The 22,534-nt window shown below is 42.8% G+C and overlaps 2 protein-coding genes across 2 annotated transcripts; one reads left to right on the top strand and one right to left on the bottom strand.

Moving 5' to 3' along the window:
* Positions 1-32: 32 nt before the first annotated feature.
* On the bottom strand, positions 33-10,619 carry LOC115837577. Its single transcript, XM_030823651.1, has 4 exons — positions 10,394-10,619; positions 9,990-10,307; positions 7,831-7,987; positions 33-2,417 (listed from the first exon to the last, which is right to left on the bottom strand). Exons 1-4 carry the CDS (start codon positions 10,617-10,619, stop codon positions 2,294-2,296), a joined length of 825 nt encoding a protein of 274 aa, XP_030679511.1. The 3' UTR covers positions 33-2,293.
* On the top strand, positions 10,290-21,798 carry DDX20 (DEAD-box helicase 20). Its single transcript, XM_003267969.3, has 11 exons — positions 10,290-10,918; positions 11,336-11,430; positions 14,072-14,240; positions 14,812-14,926; positions 15,044-15,186; positions 15,325-15,463; positions 15,563-15,621; positions 16,601-16,683; positions 17,023-17,128; positions 17,251-17,352; positions 20,063-21,798. Exons 1-11 carry the CDS (start codon positions 10,618-10,620, stop codon positions 21,223-21,225), a joined length of 2,475 nt encoding a protein of 824 aa, XP_003268017.2. The 5' UTR covers positions 10,290-10,617; the 3' UTR covers positions 21,226-21,798.
* The last annotated feature ends 736 nt before the right edge of the window (positions 21,799-22,534 follow it).

The raw sequence follows: 22,534 nt of genomic DNA, 5'->3' as shown, positions 1-22,534 counted from the left end.
GATATATATATATAATATATATATTTTTTTGAGACAGGGTCTCACTCTGTCAACCAGGTGGAGTGCAGTGGTGTGATTACGGCTCAATGCACCCTTGAGCTCCCTTGGCTCAGGTGATCCTCCCACCTAAGCCGCCAAAGTAGCTGGGACTACAGGCACATGCCACCACGCCCAGTAATTTTTTTTTTTTTTTTTTTTTGTAGAGACAGGGTTTCGCCATGTTGCCCAGGTTGGTCTTGAACTCCTGAGCTCAAGCAATCTGCTCACGTCAGCCTCCCGAAGTGCTGGGATTACAGGCGTGAGCCACCATGCTGGGCCAGGAAAAGCAAATATTTTTGAACTATGAAGAACACGTGAAGAATGCCAGGGCACAGCTAAGGGAAATATGGTATTTGTGCAAACTAATGCTGGTGGATGCAAACTGTACCAGGAAGGAAAATGGCTCATACCCAGGACTCTCCTGGGACATTCTGTAACATCTGATACTCCAGAGGCCCAGTGCTGGCTGCCCTGTAACCTTACCATGGCCTGGAACTCAGAGCAAAGGCTCATTTTATCAGATACCACTTGGCCATCTCCACTAGCTAGCTGTAAGTAAGGACCAGTGGTTGGCAGCTTGCCAGGGAGTGACATGTTAGCAAGAGGGAAAGAAAAGCCACCTGCTTCTCCTCCTGAGACCATGGGGTGAGGAGAAAAAGAGGTCACATCTCAGGTTTGGCTATCTGCATATTTACTTCCACCAGGCTGGCTCTTAAGTCTCTTCTGTTGTTTTTCAGAAGCCAGAGAATTCTCGTAGCTCTGATTAGACATCAACCTGGGGCATGCTAAACATTTCAGCCTGGACACCCTGAGAAGAGCCAGTGCCATTGGTGACAGCTGCTTCTGTGAGGGCTTTTGCTTGGCCAGAGAGGCAGGACCCTCTCCCTGGCATTTTGAGGAGCGGTGCTGGGTGGGCAATGACTGCACTAGCAACAGTCTATACCAAGAGAAGGCCTCAAATTCCCAGAGAAGAGAGGCAGTGAGGCCAAGAAACGCTGCCACCGCTTAACAAGTGAAGACGCATACTGGAGAATAGGAGCTGAACATGCGAAGGAGTTTGCTTTACTGCCTTCTCTCCTAGCATTGGACAGATCTTCTCTGCTGTGATTATTCTCCATGAATCATCATCCACAGAAAGTGACTGAGGCAACAGAGAGTGAATAATGAATCCTTCAAATAGTCTTTTGTGTTTCTGCCTGGAGAGTTTTGGAAATAACTTGCATCTTAATCTTTCCAACTTAGAATCATAGAATTTGGGAGCTGAAAAGGACCTTCATCAGGGCATGTGGCCTCATAGAAAGACTGGAAGAAAAGATTTGTGGGTATGAGCCTCTGGTTCATCACTAAAAATAGGCCTGGTCTAACATATATTGGAGGCTTTCCTTGTGTCAGGTACTCATTTATTCTTCCCAAAACTTGGGAGGTAGGTGCTCCTATTCCTCTGTTCTGCAGAAGAGGAAGAGAGATGAGGAGATAGTAGATCACTAGAGGGCACCGTGAGGGGTGTGCTGGAACCATCACGTGGAACTGGCCCTGGTTCCAGAATCCACATCCTCTTGGTCATTCCACTCCCTCATCAAGTGGCTTTGGACAAGTAATTTAAGTTCTTTGGATCTCAGTTTTCTCCTCTGTGATCTCTAAAGTTTTAAAATTACTAACAGTCTGCATCTGCCACCCAAGCATGTGATTTTACAAGTCAGAAAAGTGTAGCGCAGAAATGTTAAGTGACTTGCCCTAGGTCACCCAGGTTGCTAAGGGCAGAATCAGCACAGAAACCCAGGCCCAGTGACCACTGCCCCCAGGCAAGACCTCCTTCCCTTCCACTGCACTTTGGCAGGTATTCTAGGGGAATCCAACTCCTTGCCTTAGAGGAGACCTGTTCAATGATATCAGATAGACTGGAGATGTTACGTTTTGGTGTGGCCAGTCATAACACCAGGATGAGCTTAGGAGGCTGGTCATATTTGTCTATCTAAGCACCTCCAACCTATCTGTCTGCTGAGTTTGTCTATCTTTCTCAGGTTATGCATAGTGATCAAACCCCGCCTGGTAACCGCAGGGAAAGAGCATGACTGGTGTGTTACATCTATGCACGCCCCCTGGTGGTATTTCCAGTTGTTTGTCCTCTTTATGCAAATGTTGCCACCTTGTGCCAGCTCTCTCACCCAGCTTCCTTCATGATGACAGTGGTTGCAATTCTGCTCCTCTCTCTGCCTTCCCCGTCCTTGGCTCCCCATGTCCAGAATCTGATCATTTACTGGTGTGCACCCTGGGATGTGATGTGTGCTTTGGGAGGAGACAGGGCCCAACAGTATCTCAGCTGTGCTCTGGTAATCAGTGTGCACCACATTACAAGCATCCTCATCCCAGTATCCTCCCTATTGAAAAAGAGATGGGAAAGGGGTGGATGTGTCAATAAACACACATTGAAGGCATCTGAAATAGAACAAGGACATCCTGGGTGAGGCATTATTCACAATGTGTATACATATATGTGTGTGAGAGTGTGTGTGTGGTTCAGACAGTCTGAAATGAGCTCTCACCCACTGGTGAGTGGAAAATTAGCTTTGGCAGGTGGAGAACTGGGTGACAGGTGAGGAAGCCAGCAGGGTATCAGTGTTATCCTTCTACTATTGCTGTTTCTGGTGTTGCTAACAATATCTCTCCCACCTCTCCCTGTTCCATGAAATGTAATTAGGTAGAGTAGAAATGACTTGGAAGGGCTTGGGCATGTGGGAGAGTAATATGAAGATGTTACAATGGCCTTGTGACCTTGTAAGTGAGCCATGTGCTTGCAGGTGGGCTGCACTAGGCCAGTTGGGAATTAGCATTTTCCTGACGTCCCATGAAGCAAGCTGGGTGGTTTACATTTCTTGTGGGTGGAAGAAAAGATGGCACTCCAGGGACTAAGTCCTAGGAAATTCTGCCATCTGGCACAATGTTGGAGGCAGTGTGTGCCAGGACCGGGAGGGCAGGAAATCTGGGTTCTTGGGCTGGCTCTAGATTGGCCCTGTAATCTCTAATGCCTCAGTTTCTCTAACTGTAAAGTGGGACAGATAATCCCACTGCTACCTTCTTGTGAAGGTAAAGTATGCAAAGGCCCTCTGAAATGTCGAGAGCACAGTTCTAAATGTGAGGCTTGCCTGCCAAAGGAATTTGCCAGGCCTACTGGGAGGCAGCAGTTTGCTTCTGTGTCAGTTTCTATAGTCTGTGCTCAGACAGGTACTTAAGCATCTCACATCCATAAATCTCACCTCCTATCTATAGTCAGCAAATAAGAAAAAGGGCAGGCTGATGCTCTGCCTCTGTCTGATCTTCTTACCAATCCTACCCTCGCCTCCCCTCCCCCTGACCTGATGCGATGATCTTGCTGCTCTCCCTCATCTGCTCTGGGCCTGTCAGTTTAATTTAACAAGGTTCTGGGAGAGGTTTGATTTAATCAAACCAGTTGCTGTATCCATCCTGCTCAGAGGTCCCTCAGTGTCACCACCGAGGCTCAGATTAGACAGTGACAATTACTTCTTCTTTCCTAGCTATTGCCTCCCCCCTCCCTTTCACTCCCTGGAGGGAACAAGGAGGCAGACCAATCTCTTGAGATCTAAGAATAGATGCAGGAGGATCAAAGGAGGGAAACAGGCTCTGGCCTGAGAAAGCCCCTCTCCACGCCTTACATGGCCTTGTTTAAAGCTGAGCAACAGCTCAAAGGGTGGAGGGAACAGAAAATGTGAGCAAAGCTGCCTTGCAAAGGCTCAAGGCTGCCTGAGGACAGAGCTGTGCCATCACTGATGGCCCCACAGAGATAAAACCAGTCTCCCTTATTGTCAGGAAACTGGGGTGGAGGGTGGGTAGAGAAGTAAGATAGCTGCATGCTCTATGTACTCCAGACCACAAGCATTTATTTCCAGGTTCTCGGCCTGGATTCTGGGGTCTCCGGAGCTGGGAGACAACCACAACAACAGGAAGGTGAGGCCCCATCCATCTGAGCTTCTGTGGCTCTGTTCTTGGTGTGGAAGCTGCAGTGACAAGAGGAGATGCCACCTGAGCCAGGGAGGGGTTCAGGGGTGGCTGCGTGGGTGTGAGGTAACTATGCTGTGTGTGTTGGGGTGTGTGTGTGTGTGTGTGTGTGCGCGCACTAGGGAGCCAAAGCAGGGGAGTCTCTGGTGCAGAGTTCAGAATTCCAGAGCAAATCTCTTTTGTTGTCATTTAACCCTTTCATTTCCCTCTCTTTTCAGGAAGTGGGTGCTCAGCACCTCTTGTTCTCCTGAGCGGCTCAGAGAAGAGACAAAGGCCTCTTGAAGGGGAGCCCTTACTTAAGGTGATAGAAATTCTTTTTCTTTTTGCTCCTTTGTGCCACATTCTTCCATTGGTCGGCAGGCAACTGACAGGTGTACCCGTCCCTGAGCCCCATTCAGAGTCCCCCTCCCTACCATTTGTCTCTCACCCAGATATCCAGCAGACACCACCATCCACAGGAGCTGAATATGATTAGCAGAAACCCTTCCTGACAGCTCCAAAGAGGATCCCTCAAATGCATATTCTATTGAGTGCATCTCATTGCTGCTGACAGCCGCTTTATCAATTAAATTCCACATTCCCAGTCTTCAGAGATGCCATGAACCTCCCTGCCTAATAAATCATAGGCCCCCAGTTATTGTTAAATGTCCCATCAGTCTCTAATAAACTCCCTGCCAAAAGGGGCAGGTTATTTATTATGCTGCCTGGACAAGAATAAATTGGGCCCCTTTCTCAAAAGGAGAAGAGCAAACATGCCACCTTCCTCCCTAAAGACTGAGGCAGTGGTGTTAAATGGGACAATTAATCAACGTGGGCCTTGCGCAGAGAGGAATCTGGTCTGAAGCCTGAGGATCACCTGGGGTTCTCTTCCAAAAGCCAATCAGGCAATCCCCATGGTGGGGGCTGGCTGTGTAGTGGGCATGGGCTCAGGCTTTTGCTACTTCTCCCTCTTTCCTAATTCCTGAGGCTAGTCACCCCATAAGCCATGAGACACATGTAAAAATGGGAATTTTCCATGTTGGGAGGTAGCCAGCTAGGATTGAGCAGGGTCATGAAATAATACATTCTATCCAGAAGGGCAGAAGTTGTTTCTTGATAAACTTGATACAACATAAGTTTATAGATGGTGCCAGTTCACTGAACAGATGGCTCAAGAATATAACAATGAAAGTATAGGCAGAGCAACTAGGAAGCATAAGCTAGTCGTGCTTTGCTGGATAAGCAGCATGTACATAGGGGTGGCACTGGCACTTGGAAAGCAGTGTAACAACACCTAAAGTCCTAGGAACTGCTAGGTCTAAGAAACAGTGTGTGTTGTGGGCCTTTCCATTACTTGCCTCATATTAGATCCCAAACCTAGGTGATGCTCCAAAGTCTGCAAGTTAAGATCCAAACTGCTCGGCTTTGCCATTACCCAAGCCCCAAGTTACATTTCCAACTGTATTTCTCTTTACTGCTAAATAACACTACCCCCCTTTGGAAGAGCATAACACACTCATTTTATATTCCTTATGGTGGCAGATGAGGTGCTCCTTAATATAGGGCCAGTATATCTCTGCATCCTCATGTCCGGGTCATTTTTGCCATACCCGCCTCCACTCACAGTAAAAGACTTAACTTCCCTAAACAACTATGGCTCTCATGCTTCCACGCCTCTACACAAACTGTTCTCTGTGCCTAGAATATCTTTCTGAGACTTGTCTGCCTGGTGAGCTCTCTTTGCACTCCCACTGCCTGATGAACGCCTTATTCAGGATAAGCTCAGGGTATCAGCCCCCACTGCTTCACAGGACTTGAGCTTTGTCTCCTGGTGCTGCTGTCTTGGCAGAAGTGCTAGGCTCCAGGAATTAGGTAAACAATGATCTTGTATGTGCAGTTGTTTTAACATACTTCCATATATACTTTAAGCAACTTTGATTTGGGGTGTGGAGGAGAAGGACATAGAGAATAAAGCTATTGCTCTTTGAATACCAAAAGCTGTTTTCCTCAATTTCTCAGAAGTTCTCACTCTCTCCCACATGACAGCCACACTTTGAACAACCAAGGCCCTGAAAAAATGTCAGTACTGCATATGATTTTACACCAGCTTGTGCTACTTGCATATTTCATGCTTGATCATTTCCCCAGCTGGGCTGTCAACTCTTTTAGGACAGAGGATAGAAAGAGCCTAGACTTTGCTGTCAAATAGATCTGAGTTCCAATCCCAGTTATGAGCTCTGTGACTTTGAGCAGATTACTAATCTTCTTCTGAGGAGTTACTTGAGGGCAGCATCTCCTTTGGCATCTGACACATAGAAGGCTTTTAGGATGAAGTCCAGACACCAACCTGGCCTACACTTCACTCTCCTGCCTCATCAAAGCTTACTGTCCCATTTGCATTCTAAGCTCTTTTAGAATGTGCTATGGTGGTCCTCACCTCCAGACCTCCATTTTCCCCTCCTCTGTCACAAGGCCAACTTCAATTCATTTTTCAGACTTACCGTAGCTCTCACTAATGCTAGGAAGATGTGGCAGAGATTGTTAGTTGCCTCCAATGTCCTTTCCCCCTTCCTCTATAGTAATGGACCTCCTCTCAAATCAGTGTATAGCTGGGCACGTGACTGTCCAGAAAAATGACATTTCCCAGATTTTTTTTTCTTTGCAAGAAGGTATAACTTTATGGCTAAGTTCTTTCCAAGAAATGCCAGATAGTGTGGCAGCTTTTGAGAACATTTCTTAAAAGGACTGCTGGCATGATGGCCATTACCATTTCTACTTTCTATTTTGAGTCTTCCTCCTTCCTGCTGGCTGCAATGCAAACATGATGACTGGAACTACAGCAACTGTTTGGGGACCAAGGCAGAAGCCTGGGTGATTGGGATCTTTGTGGACCAGGGCTGTTTATCAGTCCTGCTTCCAGAATTCTCTACAAGGGCAAAATGAACTTCTATCTTGGGGAGGTAAACTCCTATTTTGGGGTCTTACTTTCAATCAAACCTAATCTTGACGGCTAAGTCTTTCTTGGCTCCCCACATCTGATTACCTCCTTGACTTCAGTAGCACCCTGCACTTTATACAGCAAATGAGGCCACCTGTTTGTGTGCATCTGTCTCCCCGAGTGCAGAGGCTCTGTTTGCTTTGTTCCATTTTTGTATCTCTAGCACTTGGCTGGTTTATAGTAGGTGTTCAGGAAATTTTTGTTGAATGATTAGAGATGTTTTGTAGATTGAATGCAAATAATAATATTGCCTACCTTGTGTTGCTTTGAGGGTCAAATGAGAAAAAGTGGCTTTAAAATCTTAAGTTTTCTTCCCTTCTTTCCACATTCCCCCACCGATCCTCACACCCAGGGTGGGCCACCTTACACTATGCCTTCCTTTATACTGTTTTCTTTTTCTTTTTTTTTTCTTTTGAGACGGAGTCTCGCTCTGTTGCCCAGGCTAGAGTGCAGTGGCGTGATCTCAGCTCACTGCAAGCTCCGCCTCCCTGGTTCAAGCCATTCTCCTGCCTCAGCCTACTGAGTACCTGGGACTACAGGGGCCCGCCACCACACCCGGCTAATTTTTTGTATTTTTTTTCTAGTAGAGACGGGGTTTCACCGTGTTAGCCAGGATGTTCTTGATCTCCTGACCTTGTGATCCGCCCACCTCGGCCTCCCAAAGCGTTGGGATCGCAGGCGTGAGCCACCGCGCCCGGCCTGTTTTCTTTTCCTCTGGGTTCAGAAGCCTCCAGTGCAAAATGATTGGACGAGATCATTTGAATCTTAACACCCATTCTGAGTCTAAGTGTCACTCTCACCTCTTCAGTTCATAGAAATCTCTCCCTCCTCTAGCTCCCTGGAAAGGCTCTCCAGGTAGATGGAACAGCAAATACAAAGGTACTGAGGTGTTACAAGTCATGGAGAATAAAGCATCTGGGCTAGTTTGGTCTGGTTGGAGGAGGTAGATGGGCTGCTCTGCCAGAGAAGAGACAGGGATCCCACTGTTATTTATCCTGGGGGAGGCTGGGAGACAGACACAATCTAGCCCATTTCTGTATGTGTTATGCTCACACCTTACCTAGTTATTAAATGATTTCTTGCTTTTGTGCAAGAGATCTTTATAGCACTAAGAATTATGGTCAACAACACTGTTATAACTTTTGACTAGTGAGAAAAAAAATTGTGTTATTCACCATGGTTCCCAATAACATTACTCAATTATTTGTGTCTGTAAAACATCATAAACAACAAATGCAGTAACAGAATGCCTATAAAACTATAAATGTTTTCTGGAAATGTACTTTTTGCTTTTTTTGGGATAATCCTGTGGTTCTTCAGCAGTGATTGGTGTGAGTTCTACAGAACCGCTGCTATGTGCATGGAGACCCAGAAAAGATTTTTGAGCAAGGTGTCAGCCATTCAATGTTTATTGGGTCCACCAGGTGCTTGGTGCTGGCCTGGAGGGCCTAGGATGACAAAATTACTGTCCTTGAGAAGCTCACAGTTTATTTAATGTGAGGCACATACAAGTTACCAAGCAAATACAACATAAGAGCCAGACTGGAATTATTTATAGTGTGATGTGAGACCCTGGGGTGGGGAATAAAAAAGGGTGTCAAAAGGAGCAGGATCTGGAGCTGGACCCAAATAACCTAAGATGTCCACTTAAGAAAGATCACTCCAGCACCTGTGGGGTACATGGCTGGGATAGAAAAGAAACTCTGGCCAGAGAAACCATTCAGGAGGTTTTTCCAAGTTAGGATGATAAAGGGATCTAAAATATAGGGCAGATGCTATGGAGACTGAAGAAGAATGGATGAAATATTTGGAAGCAAAATTACTTGTGCTTGGTAAATTGTTAGAAAGTGGCGAAGGAGTCAAGAATAATTCCCAGGTTTGTGGTCTGGGGATTAGGCAGATAAAAGAGGTGAGGGCACTAAGAGGAAGGCTGGGACCTTTAGTGCCATCTCCTCCATCAGTCTCCATTCCTTCAAACGGATAGTTGACATTTTCTCAATGTTTTGTAAATTTCCAGGCAAAATAAACCTTCAGGACCACCTTCCAACAGGATTACCATGTCAAAACCCCTCCTATATCATATGGAATCTAGACCATCACTGTGTGTGTGTGTGTCAAGGGGGTAGGGACAATGACTAGCATTATAATCTATGGACAAAGTTGGGCTTGGTTGCAGAATATATTTAAGTTTGGTATTCTTTGTATTTTTAAAAATTTACTTTTTAAGAATTTGAGACAGGGTCTCTGCATGTTGCCCAGGCTGGCAACTCCTGGCCTCAAGCGATCCTCCCGCCTCAGCCTCCCAGGAAGCTGGGATCACAGGTGGGAGCCACCCCACACAACTAAATTTGGAATTATGAATATGGCTGAATATGGCTGAGGTCCAGAAATATTTAAATTTGGCATGATGACTACGAGTTTGTCATGGGATCTCAATCATTTGATAAATATTGAACATTTCCTATATGTCAGATTGTTTTTCCCACTAGGGATGCAGAGAACAAGACGGGATAGGTCCTTGTCCTCATAGAGTGTGGGAGACAGGCAGTAGACATATAATTTCAGGTAGGTATAAGTATCATAAAGAAAAAATAAGGCAAAACAAAAGAAGAGAGTGCTGGGAAAGGCCAGGGAGCAGAGAGGATGACAGAGCTGTCTTAGGGTGTTCAAGACCTCTTTGAAAACGAAGAGCTCTTTGAAAAGGTGATATTTGAGCAGAAGTCCACAGTAAGGAAAAGTGGCAGAGATTGCTAGCTGCCTACGCATGAAATGATGGGGGAAGGAGCAATACAGAAGGCATGTAACATTTGACAGTCTATTAGGCATCCCAGGGGAGGTGCTGCGGAGGTGGATGCATGGAGGCAGATGGATGCACACGTCTAGAGTTTAAAGGCAGATCTGAGGCGGAGATATGAACTTGGGAGCTGTTAGTCCAGTTCCAGGTTCCAATTCAACGTACTTTCATCAGAGCTCACTGTGCGCCAGGGACTTGCTAGGGGATGGGGACCCGGAGATAAATGGGGTTGCACAGCAGACGGATACACCAGCCAATGTGGTAAACCCTTGGGTCCGGCTACGTTCTGGGCGCACTCTGCCAGCACAGAGGAGCAGCGAGTCAGCGTGCAGAGCGGGTAGCGTTGGGGAAGAGGTGGCCGCGGAGCGAGACACGCCGGCGGAACGGAAAACGGAAGCACGGGGCGGGGGCGGGGGCGTGACGCACCGGGCGCATCACAAAGAACGCCGAGAGGGCGGTGGCGCCGGGGACACGGCTGGGGGGCTCCGCCCAGAAGAGGGCCGAGAGGCGGGGCGGTGCCCCCACCGCGGGCCCGCGGCGCCCTCTGCAGGCCACAGGCAGCGACTCACCAGTTGCCTCATCTTTCCTCTGCTCCCTCTTGCTGCTTTCCTCAGGCCACATTTTTTGTATGTCTGGGCAGTCTCTCAGCCTTCGACTCCCGTCCCTTTCTTCCACTTCCAGGCCGGGCGTGTTAGTGTCTTCGCAGGAAAACTGCCAATAAAGTTTTTCCTCTTCTCGCTCCCAAGATCCCCGCCTCCCCTTAAGCACCGCGAGATCTGACGGCGCGGCTGCCATGGCGGCGGCGTTTGAAGCCCCGGGAGTCTTAGCGGCAGTGGCGACTGCTATGCCGGCTGAGCATGTGGCCGTGCAGGTCCCGGCCCCAGAGCCAACACCCAGGCCTATGAGGAGCCTGCGGACCGCTCAGGATCTCAGCAGCCCGCGGACCCGCACGGGGGATGTGCTGTTGGCGGAGCCGGCCGACTTCGAGTCACTGCTGCTTTCGCGGCCGGTGCTGGAGGGGCTGCGGGCGGCCGGCTTCGAGAGGCCCTCGCCGGTGCAGCTCAAGGCCATCCCGCTGGGGCGCTGCGGGCTCGGTGAGAGCGGGGGCCCGGGAGAGGTCGGGGGTGGGGCGGGAGAATGGGGACCGAGGGGCGGCGGCGGCCAGGCCCGCGCCGCAGCTCGGGAAGAGCCCTCGGTCGGCCCCCGGAGCAGGGCCCGGCCTCGGGCTAGGCGCTACGCTCAGTTAACTTACTTGTAAAACTAAGGTGTACTATTGAACTTGAAGATAGTTAAGACCTTTTTTTAAGCACTGACAAATGGTTCTAAGTTTGAGAAGATAAACAGTAAACGTTCAGGGACTAGGCGTATTATACGTTTTTGAGAATCAACTAAAAATGAAGGTGCCAACTAGGGGAATCTCAGGAGACCCTTCTAGTTTTCAGATTCCATGTTAGCCCCTAAGTTGCTTCAGTGAGTGCTGGCTAGTGATAATTGTTTTTTTTCCTTCGCAGATTTAATTGTTCAAGCTAAATCTGGCACCGGGAAAACCTGTGTGTTCTCCACCATAGCTTTGGACTCTCTCGTTCTTGAAAACTTAAGTACCCAGGTGAGTTAGCTGAGAGGACCAGAGGAGGATGTGTTATGTGGACTTTACCACAGGTCAGATGAAATACCAGTAGCTCCTCAGAGCTGGAAGTGAATTTGATGAATGATTAAGTGGTGGTGGTGGTGAAATTTGGAATTTTCTATGTGTACCTTATTTAAATAGAATAAAGCTACCATATGTGTCAATTTTGTCACTACTTGGTAGTGCAGACAGGGATTCTTTTACTTACTGACTAGATTAATGTGAGACTTAACATTTGACTTGATTCGTGGTAATGTAGTGCTCTGGCTATTGTTGGTAACTGCAGGGTTTTTTTTTTTTGAGACGGTGTCGCTCTGTCACCTAGGCTGGAGTGCAGTGGCGGATCATTGCTCACTGCAACCTTGAACTTCTGGGCTCCAGTGATCCTCCCACCCATCTTCCTAAGTAGTTGGGACTACAGGTGTGTGCCACCACACCTGGCTACTTTTTGTGTTTTTTGTAGAGATGGGGTCTCTTCAGTGTTGCACAGACCAGCCTCGGACTCCTGGGTTCAAGCAATCCTCCCACCTTTGCCTCCCGAAGTACTGGGATTACAGGCATGAGCCACCACACCCGGTATGCAGGTGGTTCTTAAAGCTCTGTAAATATATCATATTGACCTCCCATCTTCTAGGTTGTCTTAGAGTGTTTCTAAGATTGCCTTACCCAAATTAGCAGGAAATTTGAGTTTGGGGATCATTTCTTCAACAAAGATTTGTTGAGTCCATATTATGTATAAACAGTATGCCAGGCATTGGGGGTTCAAAGATGAATTAGATGTGATTCTCATAGCCTTACTTTGTAATTTAGTTGTTATGGCAGACTGTATTTCAAGTTCTCAGGCATTGGTATATCTGATGATGAATCTTCAGCAGTGGTTTTTAACCCAGATATCCATGTTCATCACCTGGGAAGCTTTTTGAGTCCATCTTATATCTACCAAATCCTAGGTGATGTTGCACATTGGAAATCCTCTTACTTCCCAAGAACCTAAGTTAGTCTAATTGTAGACTAAGATGTATTTGAGATTTTGGCTTCTGACAATTTGACAGCAGATAAAATGCTGAAATCCTGGAAAAGTTTCATAAATTCATTTTTTTTTGAGACCAAGTCTCACTCTGTTGCCCAGGCTGGAGTGCAGCAGCACAATCTTGGCTCACTGCAACCTCTGCCTCCCAGGTTCAAGTGATTCTCCTGCCGCAGCCTCCCGAGTAGCTGGGATTACAAGTGTGTACACCACACGCCTGGCTAATTTTTTTGTATTTTTAGTAGAGACGGTGTTTTCGCCATGTCGGCCAGGCTGGTCTCAAACTCCTGACCTCAGGTAATCCGCCCGCCTCAGCCTCCCAACATGCTGGGATCACAAGTGTGAGCCACCATGCCCAGCAAATTCATATTTTTAATTTCAGATCTTTGGATTATGAAAGTTACATTATTCTGTGTGTGTGTATCAAAGTAATACATATTCATTTTTAGAAATAGGGAAAATTCAGAAAAATTAGGACGTACCAGAAAACAAAATCTGTAATCTCACTACCTAGAGAGAAACTGCTATTAACAATTTTGGCATATTTTCTCCTAGTCCTTTTTTTTTTTTTCCATCAATTTTTTCTTCTTGTAGTTAAGAGCACAAAGTTTTGTTTTCTCCTCCTCCAGTAGTTACATTGCAAAGTTTTTACCATGACTCTCAAGGTCTTTTGTGGTCTAGCCCCTGGAGCTAGATCTCTGACCTCCTTTACTTTCCCCTGAATTCTGTCATGTGGGCCTTCTTTTTCTTCCTCAAATACACCAAGAACACTGCCATCTTATGGCCTTTGCATTTGCTGTTTCCTCTTGGTGAAAATGCTTCCCCAGGGGTCATATAGCCAGCTCTACTCTATGCCGTACATGTAGGTCTCTGCTCAAGTGTTACCTCCTTTGAGGAGGTTTCATGATCACCTCATTTAAAATGACTCCTTTTTTCCTTGTTTGATTTTTTTATGATACTTTTCATTACCTGTCATTACTTATTTTTGTTTATTGTATATATTCTTATCCAAGAATGAAAGTACCATGAGGGCAAAGACTTTGTACTGTTAACTGTTGATTCCCCGGCAACTAGTATGTTGCCTAGCACAGAGTAGGTTCTTACTTAATATTTGTTGAATGAATGAATGGAATACAGTCAGCTCTCCCTATCTTCAGGTTCTGTATCAGCTGATTCAGCCACCTGTGGATCAAAATACTCGGGGGCGGGGTGGAGGAACAACAAAAAATAATACAACAATCAAAAGATACAAACAAAAATAACGGTGTAACCATTTACATAGCATTTAAATTGTATTAGGTATTATAAGTAATCTAGAGATGGTTTAAAATATGTGGGAGGATGTACATAGGTAATATACAGATATATGCAATTTTATGTAACAGACTTGAGCATCTGCCAGTTTTGGTATCTGGGGGCTTCCTGGAACCAATCCCCTGTGGATACCAAGGGATAACTGTATCTTACCTTATCAATAAAAACTCATTTGAAATGATCATTTAAATGAAATATAGTGTGTCATGTAATGAAAATACCAGTCCCCTATGTATTTATTCCTCTGACTCAAAGGTGTAATTTATGGTTTTTTTTTAGATTTTGATCTTGGCCCCTACAAGAGAAATCGCTGTACAGATACATTCTGTTATTACAGCCATTGGAATAAAAATGGAAGGCTTAGAGTGTCATGTCTTTATTGGAGGGACCCCATTATCACAAGACAAAACCAGACTTAAAAAGTGTCATATTGCTGTTGGATCTCCTGGTAAGATAACAATGCTTGTTGGTAACCAGAGCTTTTAAGGAACTACATACACACTTTTAATATAACAATAAAGATATATGGGAGTCTTTGATAACTGTGATAATTATTTTGATTAGAAATGAAGAGCATTAGACCAGTGAGATTTAGGTACATGACTGGTTTACCAGTGGAATTTATGAAATCTCCATTCCTAAGTATGTTTGAGAAGAGGAGAAATGCAGTGACTTTCAGGAGGCCCTTCTAAGCCATGGATTGGGATTATTCTTTGGCTTCTCTATTATATTTGGTCATGAATCACTCAGAATCAGAATCTCGCATTCAGCGCTTTAGGTCTTTTGATAGAAGTGGTGTTTATTTACTGGTGATGAAACGTGAGGGGAAGACAATGAGTGTAGTCAAGATCAGAGCTCCAGATTTCTAATTTGTGGTTTAGTGTGTACATGCATAATGAGAGTTGAATCAGGAAATTCCACAGAACAACCTGTAGAGTAATAAGTAGAGTAACAATATTGGCTGAGATTTACACAAATTTGGTACATCATAAATATTTCAATTTTTTTTTTTTAATTAGGCAGAATTAAGCAACTCATAGAACTTGACTACTTGAACCCAGGCAGTATACGCCTCTTTATTCTTGATGAAGCAGATAAGCTTTTAGAAGAAGGCAGCTTCCAGGAGCAAATAAAGTAAGAAAAATAACTAACTTGACTATTAAAACAGTGTTCCAAAGTATCTATCTTTAGCTTTTCCGAGTGGTGATTATTGTCTGAATAATTTACATGGTATCTGTTTTTATTCTGCAGTTGGATTTATTCTTCCTTGCCTGCCAGTAAACAGATGCTGGCAGTATCAGCTACTTACCCCGAATTTTTGGCTAATGCTTTGACAAAGTACATGAGAGATCCCACTTTTGTAAGACTGAATTCCAGTGATCCAAGTCTCATAGGTATGTACAGCTTTTAGGTACTTATATTATTGGTTTATTTGTGATATTCTGGAGCTTTCCCATGCCTAGTTTTGTCTTGCTGTTTCATGGTTACCATTAGCATATATGTTTGTTTTAACTGATAGCTCTTCTTTGTAGGTTTGAAGCAGTATTACAAAGTTGTCAATTCGTACCCTTTGGCACATAAGGTTTTTGAGGAAAAGACTCAGCATTTACAGGAACTGTTCAGCAGAATTCCATTTAATCAAGCTTTAGTCTTTTCTAATTTGCACAGCAGGTATGTAACTTCAAAGGTCATCTGGGGAACTTGTGAAATAAAAGGATAGTCGTGGGGCAATATTTGTAAATTTGTAACCATTTATGTTATATTTCATAGAGCACAACATTTGGCTGATATCCTTTCTTCTAAAGGCTTTCCTGCCGAGTGCATTTCAGGTAAGTTCATATCTTACTTTAATCTTTATTTAGTATACTGACTTGAAGCCTCCAAAGTCAGGAGGAAGAAATACCACTTTATGAGTTGTCTTGAGAGTGTGAAATTATCTTGTATCTTTTAGAGTAAAGGAATTTTCAGGCTTATTTTTCATTGGAATTTGATATGTCAATATCATTCTATTTTTAAGGAGTAACTTGGTATATAGTAAAAAGTTAGAAAACTAGTGTTCAGAGAGACATAATTTTATTAGAATCTCTCTTATAGCCACATATAACTTAATTCTGTAAAACCAAGTTTGTCTGTGTTGTGTTAAGATAAAAATATTTTTTCTTCAGAATTTTTTTTTTTTAATAATCATTGTTAAAATGCTGGAGATTGCTAACTGAATTGACTGTTTTATGGTTTTGTGGAAGGCAAAAGTGATTGAGTTCTTGCCACAAAGTTAAATGATTACTGCTGACATAATAAGAATGAAAGAGTCAAAGGATTTTTTGATTAGTGAGATCCTTTTTAGAGTTTTGTTTGGTGTCAGCTTAGTTTTTAACCTGTTGGCATGAGCTTGTTTAGTTATGGTATATCATGGGATACTGGGGAGACTATTTCCTAATGAACCAATATTTTAACTGTAGATCACACTTTAACACCAAATTATAAACAGCTGATTAAAGCATTTTTATTTTCCTAAGAATTGCTATTTATACTTCATATGTAACTTTGCAAATAGAGTGTTATATATTCAGGCATGGCCCGATCACTATGTAAGATTGATTTTTGAATTTCAAGTTGATTGCCTAAACCATAGTTTAAAAGATTTCAACTTTGGATCTTAACCTAGATTTGCACAGAAGGACAGAATTAACTGTGGTTGGTGTATTAAAAGTATTAAGACTGGGTGTTACGCTTTTTACTTTTTGTGGATTTGATAAATATGTATTAGCTTAGTTGTTTTTATGTGACTTTCTTTTGGGGTCCTTTTAGGCAATATGAATCAGAATCAGCGTCTTGATGCTATGGCTAAACTGAAGCAGTTTCATTGCAGAGTCCTCATTTCCACAGATTTGGTAAATTTCCTATTCAGTTTGGGTGACTAATTCATCTTGACATATGTTCTATTATCAGATGTACAGATTTCATATATTATTTTATGTAGGTGTATCTAACAAGAATACCAGAAGATAATTATCTTTCCAGTGCTGAGGAAAATACTTTCTTAAAAATGTCTTTAATATGTTTATCTTTGTCCTTGAAATTAGTCATTAGGAATGAATTTCCTTTTCCTCTGCTCCTCAGTATTCTGTTCTTAATTTGGCTCTTGGCTATACTGGAAGAATATAATATGCATTGGTAGCCATGCTGTACAGTTAATGCAAACAAATAATTGCTCTCTTCTTCAAATCAAGACTTCTCGTGGGATTGATGCTGAGAAGGTGAATCTGGTTGTAAATCTGGATGTACCATTGGATTGGGAGACATACATGCATCGGATTGGGAGAGCTGGCCGTTTTGGTAAAAGAAAAAAAAAAAGTTTGAGTGCTTTCTTTAAGGGGAGGGATCTATAATGTGACAGGTGGGCTTTGAATATTATTTTTGTGAAAATGATTTACTACCTAACATTCTCTCTGCTTTAGGTACATTGGGGCTGACAGTGACCTACTGTTGCCGGGGAGAGGAAGAAAATATGATGATGAGAATTGCCCAGAAATGTAATATCAACCTTCTCCCTTTACCAGGTACATTTCATCTGTTTCATTATTTCAAAATAATTAAAGTGGTGATAAGCATAATAAAAATAATAATAGCTAACAGGGTGCTTATGATGTGCTGGGTACTGTTCCCAGTCCTGTATGTACGTTAACTCATTTACTTCTCACCACACTCCTGTGAGGTGTGTGCAATTGTTTTGTAGATGAAGATATTTAGACATAGAGAGGGTAAGTAAAGGTGTTACAGCTAGTAAGTAGCAGGGAGAGGAGTGCAAGCTAACCACTGGCGCATGAAAAATGAGAGCTGGCTAGGCGCAGTGGCTCACGCCTGTAATCCCAGCACTTTGGGAGGCTAGGACAGGTGGATCACCTGAGGTCAGGAGTTCAAGACGAGCCTGGTCAATGTGGTGAAACCTCTTCTCTACTAAAAATACAAAAATTAGCTGGGCGTGGTGGCAGATCCCTGTAATCCCAACTACTCGGGAGGCTGAGGCAAGAGAATTGCTTGAACCCAGGAGGTGGAGGTTGCAGTGAGCTGAAATCAAGCCATTGCACTCCATCCTGGGCAACAAGAGTGAAACTCTGTCTCAAAAAAAAAAAGAAAGAAAAATGAGAGCTATATTAGCTCTATTTTATTAGTTAGTGGCTTTGCAATTTGATTTTATTCTTTGATACAAGGGGGGATATTTTACCTATTAAATTGCTGTGAAGGTAATACTTGCCATATTCTTCTTTGTCACCATGTGGAAGGAACAGCATCTTTAATTTGAATACTATTTTGAAAAATTGGAGTGAAATGTTTTCTTTTGATTTCAGTTCAGTCATTTGTTCTGCTTCTTTTTAAGTGCCCTCTTGGAAACAATGCATGTTTAAAACTAGTAATGATCTCTTAAAAACAAAAAATTCTAAAAAACCCTTGAGTGGAAATATGGTATGTTTGATGTGCATGTTATACAGAAAATGTGCACTATAAATAGTGTATATTCAAATATAGATGTATGTCTATATAGAAAAATTCACGCCTATAATCCCAGCACTTTGGGAGGCTGAGGTGGGCAGATCACGAGGTCAGGAGATCAAGACCATCCTGGCTAACACGGTGAAACCCCGTCTCTACTAAAAAAAAATACAAAAAATTAGCCGGGCGTGGTGGTGGGCGCCTGTAGTCCCAGCTACTCGGAAGGCTGAAGCCAGAGAATGGCATGAACCTGGGAGGCGGAGCTTGCAGTGAGCCGAGATCCGCCATTGCACTCCAGCCTGGGCGAAAGTGCGAGACTCAGTCTCAAAAAAAAAAAGAAAAATACACATATAGTATATACATGACCTTGCAGAATATGAGATATGTAGTTATTGAATAAATATAATTGAGTATTGTACCGATTTTATATTTAATTATTTTACAAAGCTAGATTAAGCACAGATCTGGGAGTTCTATGTATTCTAGTAGATCGGGTTAGTAATAACTCATTTTATGATCTTTTGCAAATCTTTGTAATTGCTGTAAGCTTAGAGTCCTGATTTGCAAAGTACTTCAGAGTAAATGATCTTTAGGCTCTATGTCAGTTCTAAAACTGTCAGTTCTTTCTGTGTATAAGTCTATTCATAGTCTGATGTGGGAAAAAAATTGAAAATTGGTAGAAGAGGGTTAAGACTTCTTGTAGGATTCCGTATCATAGCATCTAGTGATAAAAATTCCCTTTGGATACTGGAAAATGATATATTTGGATCTTTATATATTGTTAACAGGGCCCTGAAATCATGAGAAAATGATATTCATGCTGTTAGGTCTATATTGGACTGGGAACTTGTGTTACAACAGATGTACAGATGAGTTTCCTGGGGCAGAACTAGGAGGGAAATTGGCCTGTATTATAGTACTAGGCAAGCAAGGGATATCAACTGAGTAGGAATGAGAGTTTTAATCATAGAGTGTGTTCAGCAAAGGATCAAGAGACTTCACTGAAGTATCCAGACCTGTGGGATTTATAGATAACATGGAGCATAAATAGCAACAACAGGCAAGATCTTTGTAAAGCAGGGGCTTGATATATCTTGTCTGCCTAAGACAAAAATTGATCACACTTTGAAAGGTCTGAGTGCTGGAAGCAAATTGTCACACCTGGATGGAATAGAAAATTTAGAGGGTTGAAGCCAGCAAATTTTTTAAAAATTAGAAATGTCATTTCTAATTTTCATAGTCACAGATCTTTTCATAGTCATCTAGTTTTTTTCCCCTATAGAGGTTTTCTCTCTATTGTTAAGGGCAGTGATTTCTCCCTGTTGGAATATTGAGTGACAGATTTAGTTGGGTGTACAGAGTTGCAGTTGTAATATTTCCTAGTCGATAAGCTTTGGGGAGCACAATCCATTTTCTAATATCTTGTTTTGCTGTCAGAAGTATTGAGATAAAGGGGAGGGGCTGTGGAGAGGGAGGAGAGAAAAGATGGGAGAATTGCTGCAGACTTGTACATTACTCCCAGAGTAAGCTCTTTTTCTAGTGAGGGTGAGGGGAGATAGTGCTTGTGAGTATGGGATGGGTCTTAGATATTTCTTAGGCACATTTCTTTATTAGAGGATTGCTTTAGTCTTTAAAAATAATCTATCAAACATCTTAGTATATTTGCATATTCTGTTTCTTAAATGTATTTGATCATAGAAAACTTTATGAAATCATTCAGAAAACAGTGGTCTAGAGTAGCTTGAGAATTTTAATACATTTTTCTTCCTTTTTATGTAGATCCCATTCCTTCTGGTCTGATGGAAGAATGTGTGGATTGGGATGTGGAGGTTAAAGCTGCTGTGCATACATATGGCATAGCAAGTGTACCTAACCAACCCCTAAAAAAGCAAATTCAGAAAATAGAGAGAACCCTTCAAATTCAGAAAGCTCATGGTGACCACATGGCTTCCTCTAGAAATAATTCTGTATCTGGACTATCAGTCAAATCAAAAAATAATACCAAACAAAAGCTTCCTGTGAAAAGCCACTCAGAGTGTGGAATCATAGAAAAAGCAACATCACCAAAAGAACTGGGCTGTGACAGGCAATCTGAAGAGCAAATGAAGAATTCTGTTCAGACTCCCATTGAAAACTCCACCAACAGTCAGCACCAGGTCAAAGAAGCTTTACCTGTGTCACTCCCCCAGATTCCTTGTCTGTCTTCCTTTAAAATCCATCAGCCATACACGTTGACTTTTGCTGAATTGGTAGAGGATTATGAACATTATATTAAAGAGGGATTAGAGAAACCTGTGGAAATCATCAGGCACTACACAGGTCCTGGGGATCAGACTGTGGATCCTCAAAATGGTTTTGTGAGAAATAAAGTTACTGAACAGAGAGTCCATGTATTGGCAAGTAGTAGCCAATCTGGAGACTCTGAGAGTGACAGTGATTCTTACAGCTCAAGAACCTCTTCCCAGAGCAAAGGAAATAAGTCATACTTGGAAGGCTCTTCTGATAATCAGCTGAAAGACTCTGAATCTACTCCTGTGGATGATCATATTTCTTTGGAACAACCACCAAATGGAAGTGACACCCCCAATCCAGAGGAATATCAAGAATCACCTGGAATCCAGATCAAGACAAGACATAAAGAGGGGGCTAACCAGAGAGCTAAGCAGAGCCGGAGAAACCTACCCAGGCGGTCTTCCTTCAGATTGCAGACTGAAGCCCAGGAAGATGGTTGGTATGACTGTCATAGGGAAACACATCTGAGTTTTTCTGATACCTATCAGGATTATGAGGAGTACTGGAGAGCTTACTACAGGGCATGGCAAGAATATTATGCTGCTGCTTCTCATTCATATTATTGGAATGCTCAGAGACATCCAAGTTGGATGGCAGCTTATCACATGAATACCATTTATCTACAAGAAATGATGTATGGTAACCAGTGATTATAGGATATACCTGAGACCATCAGGAACTGTCAACAAATGATACCTTTGGATATCCATCCTCCTCTACTTATAGTACAGTGGTGTGTAGTGGCATTTCTGATAAACTTGAAAAGACTTGAGGCTTTCCACTGGGACACATCCATTTTTTCAGATTGTTTTGATTTAGGCTAGGTATATTATCTTCATTTTTAAGAGTTTCTTTAAGAAACTTCATCAGATTCTTGAAAGATAATTTTTGGGACATAGAGCTGATGCCATTTTCTATAAGATCTTCCCAAAAGAAACATTTAAAAAGATGACATATATACCACTGCTTACTTAATAAAAGCAATAGATTTGAGCAGTAATACTAGTTCGCTGTGGAGTTCTTTACAAAGGGCTTAGGCTGCATTTCCTTCTATAGAGGTGCATTCTTGTAGAAATTTGTAGCATGGTAGATCAGAAAATCCTCTTAGGTTTAGGCAGGAAGGAATATTTAAACATTGCTTTAGATTTTCCTAAAGGTATTTGATTTGATCTGTTTGCTTCCAGTAAAAATATTTGTTTTTAGTAAAAACAAATTTAAATATATTTACATGTTTATTGTTTATCTTTTGAATGTCTCTTGAGGCTGTGAAAGCTGTCCACATTTTTGCTGTGTATTAAATAGCTGTGGGTCATCAGTGGCTGTCTTATTTTTGTTGCTCAGATGGAGGAGCAGCTCTTAATCTTTTCTGGTTCTTGGATCCTTTTATGAATCAGCTGATAGCTATAGATTGACTTCAGGAAATTTCTCATTCCATAAGCACAGAATTGTGAGTGTAATTTCAAGGGGTTCATAGACCCTCTGAAGTTCATCTATACAGTCCCGATTAACAAGTGACCTGCTCTGCTGGTAGGCTAGGGGGAAGTTCTAGCTCTTAGTTTTCAGTATTTTGTGGAAGCTGGAATCAATTCTCTTCAGACACTTCTTAGTACATCCTAATCTTGTGTCTTCTAGAAAATTTTCCCCAGTTTTTACCTCTAATGTTAGGATCCAAGAGGAGCTTGGATCTGAGCTGATGCATCTGTAAATTATGATTTAGAAAAATGTAATTGGAAATTACATATTCTTTCCTTTTTTCCTCTGGAAGTCCTTTTATGATTAAGCTTTTGGTTCCCAAGCCTTTCTGTGAACTGGATTTTTTATGAGAGAACCACTTGTGTAGAGAGATGTGTATTCACTTTTTAAAAGGAAAGCTCTTCTTTCCTGTGTACATATTTGTCTAGGTAGTATAAACACTTTCCCCAGGGCTGTCAGCAAACACCCACAGCCATTGTCATTTAT

Source organism: Nomascus leucogenys, chromosome 12 (assembly GCF_006542625.1).
Source record: "Nomascus leucogenys isolate Asia chromosome 12, Asia_NLE_v1, whole genome shotgun sequence".
Taxonomy (NCBI): domain Eukaryota; kingdom Metazoa; phylum Chordata; class Mammalia; order Primates; family Hylobatidae; genus Nomascus; species Nomascus leucogenys.
Note: the sequence above shows the minus strand (reverse complement) of the source record. Positions and strands in the feature narration are given on the sequence as shown.

Bases quoted from the DNA above. Each gene is read 5' to 3' on its own strand.
- DDX20 (XM_003267969.3), top strand. From the start codon at position 10,618: ATGGCGGCGGCGTTTGAAGCCCCGGGAGTCTTAGCGGCAGTGGCGACT. The intron at 15,464-15,562 runs GTATGTAACTTC...TATATTTCATAG, and splicing joins TTTTCTAATTTGCACAGCAG to AGCACAACATTTGGCTGATA. The intron at 16,684-17,022 runs GTAAATTTCCTA...CTTCAAATCAAG, and splicing joins TCCTCATTTCCACAGATTTG to ACTTCTCGTGGGATTGATGC.
- LOC115837577 (XM_030823651.1), bottom strand. From the start codon at position 10,619: ATGGCAGCCGCGCCGTCAGATCTCGCGGTGCTTAAGGGGAGGCGGGGA. The intron at 10,308-10,393 runs GTGAGTCGCTGC...TTCTGGGCGGAG, and splicing joins GAGGAAAGATGAGGCAACTG to CCCCCCAGCCGTGTCCCCGG. The intron at 7,988-9,989 runs GTACGTTGAATT...CTTCTCTGGCAG, and splicing joins CACAGTGAGCTCTGATGAAA to AGCAGCCCATCTACCTCCTC.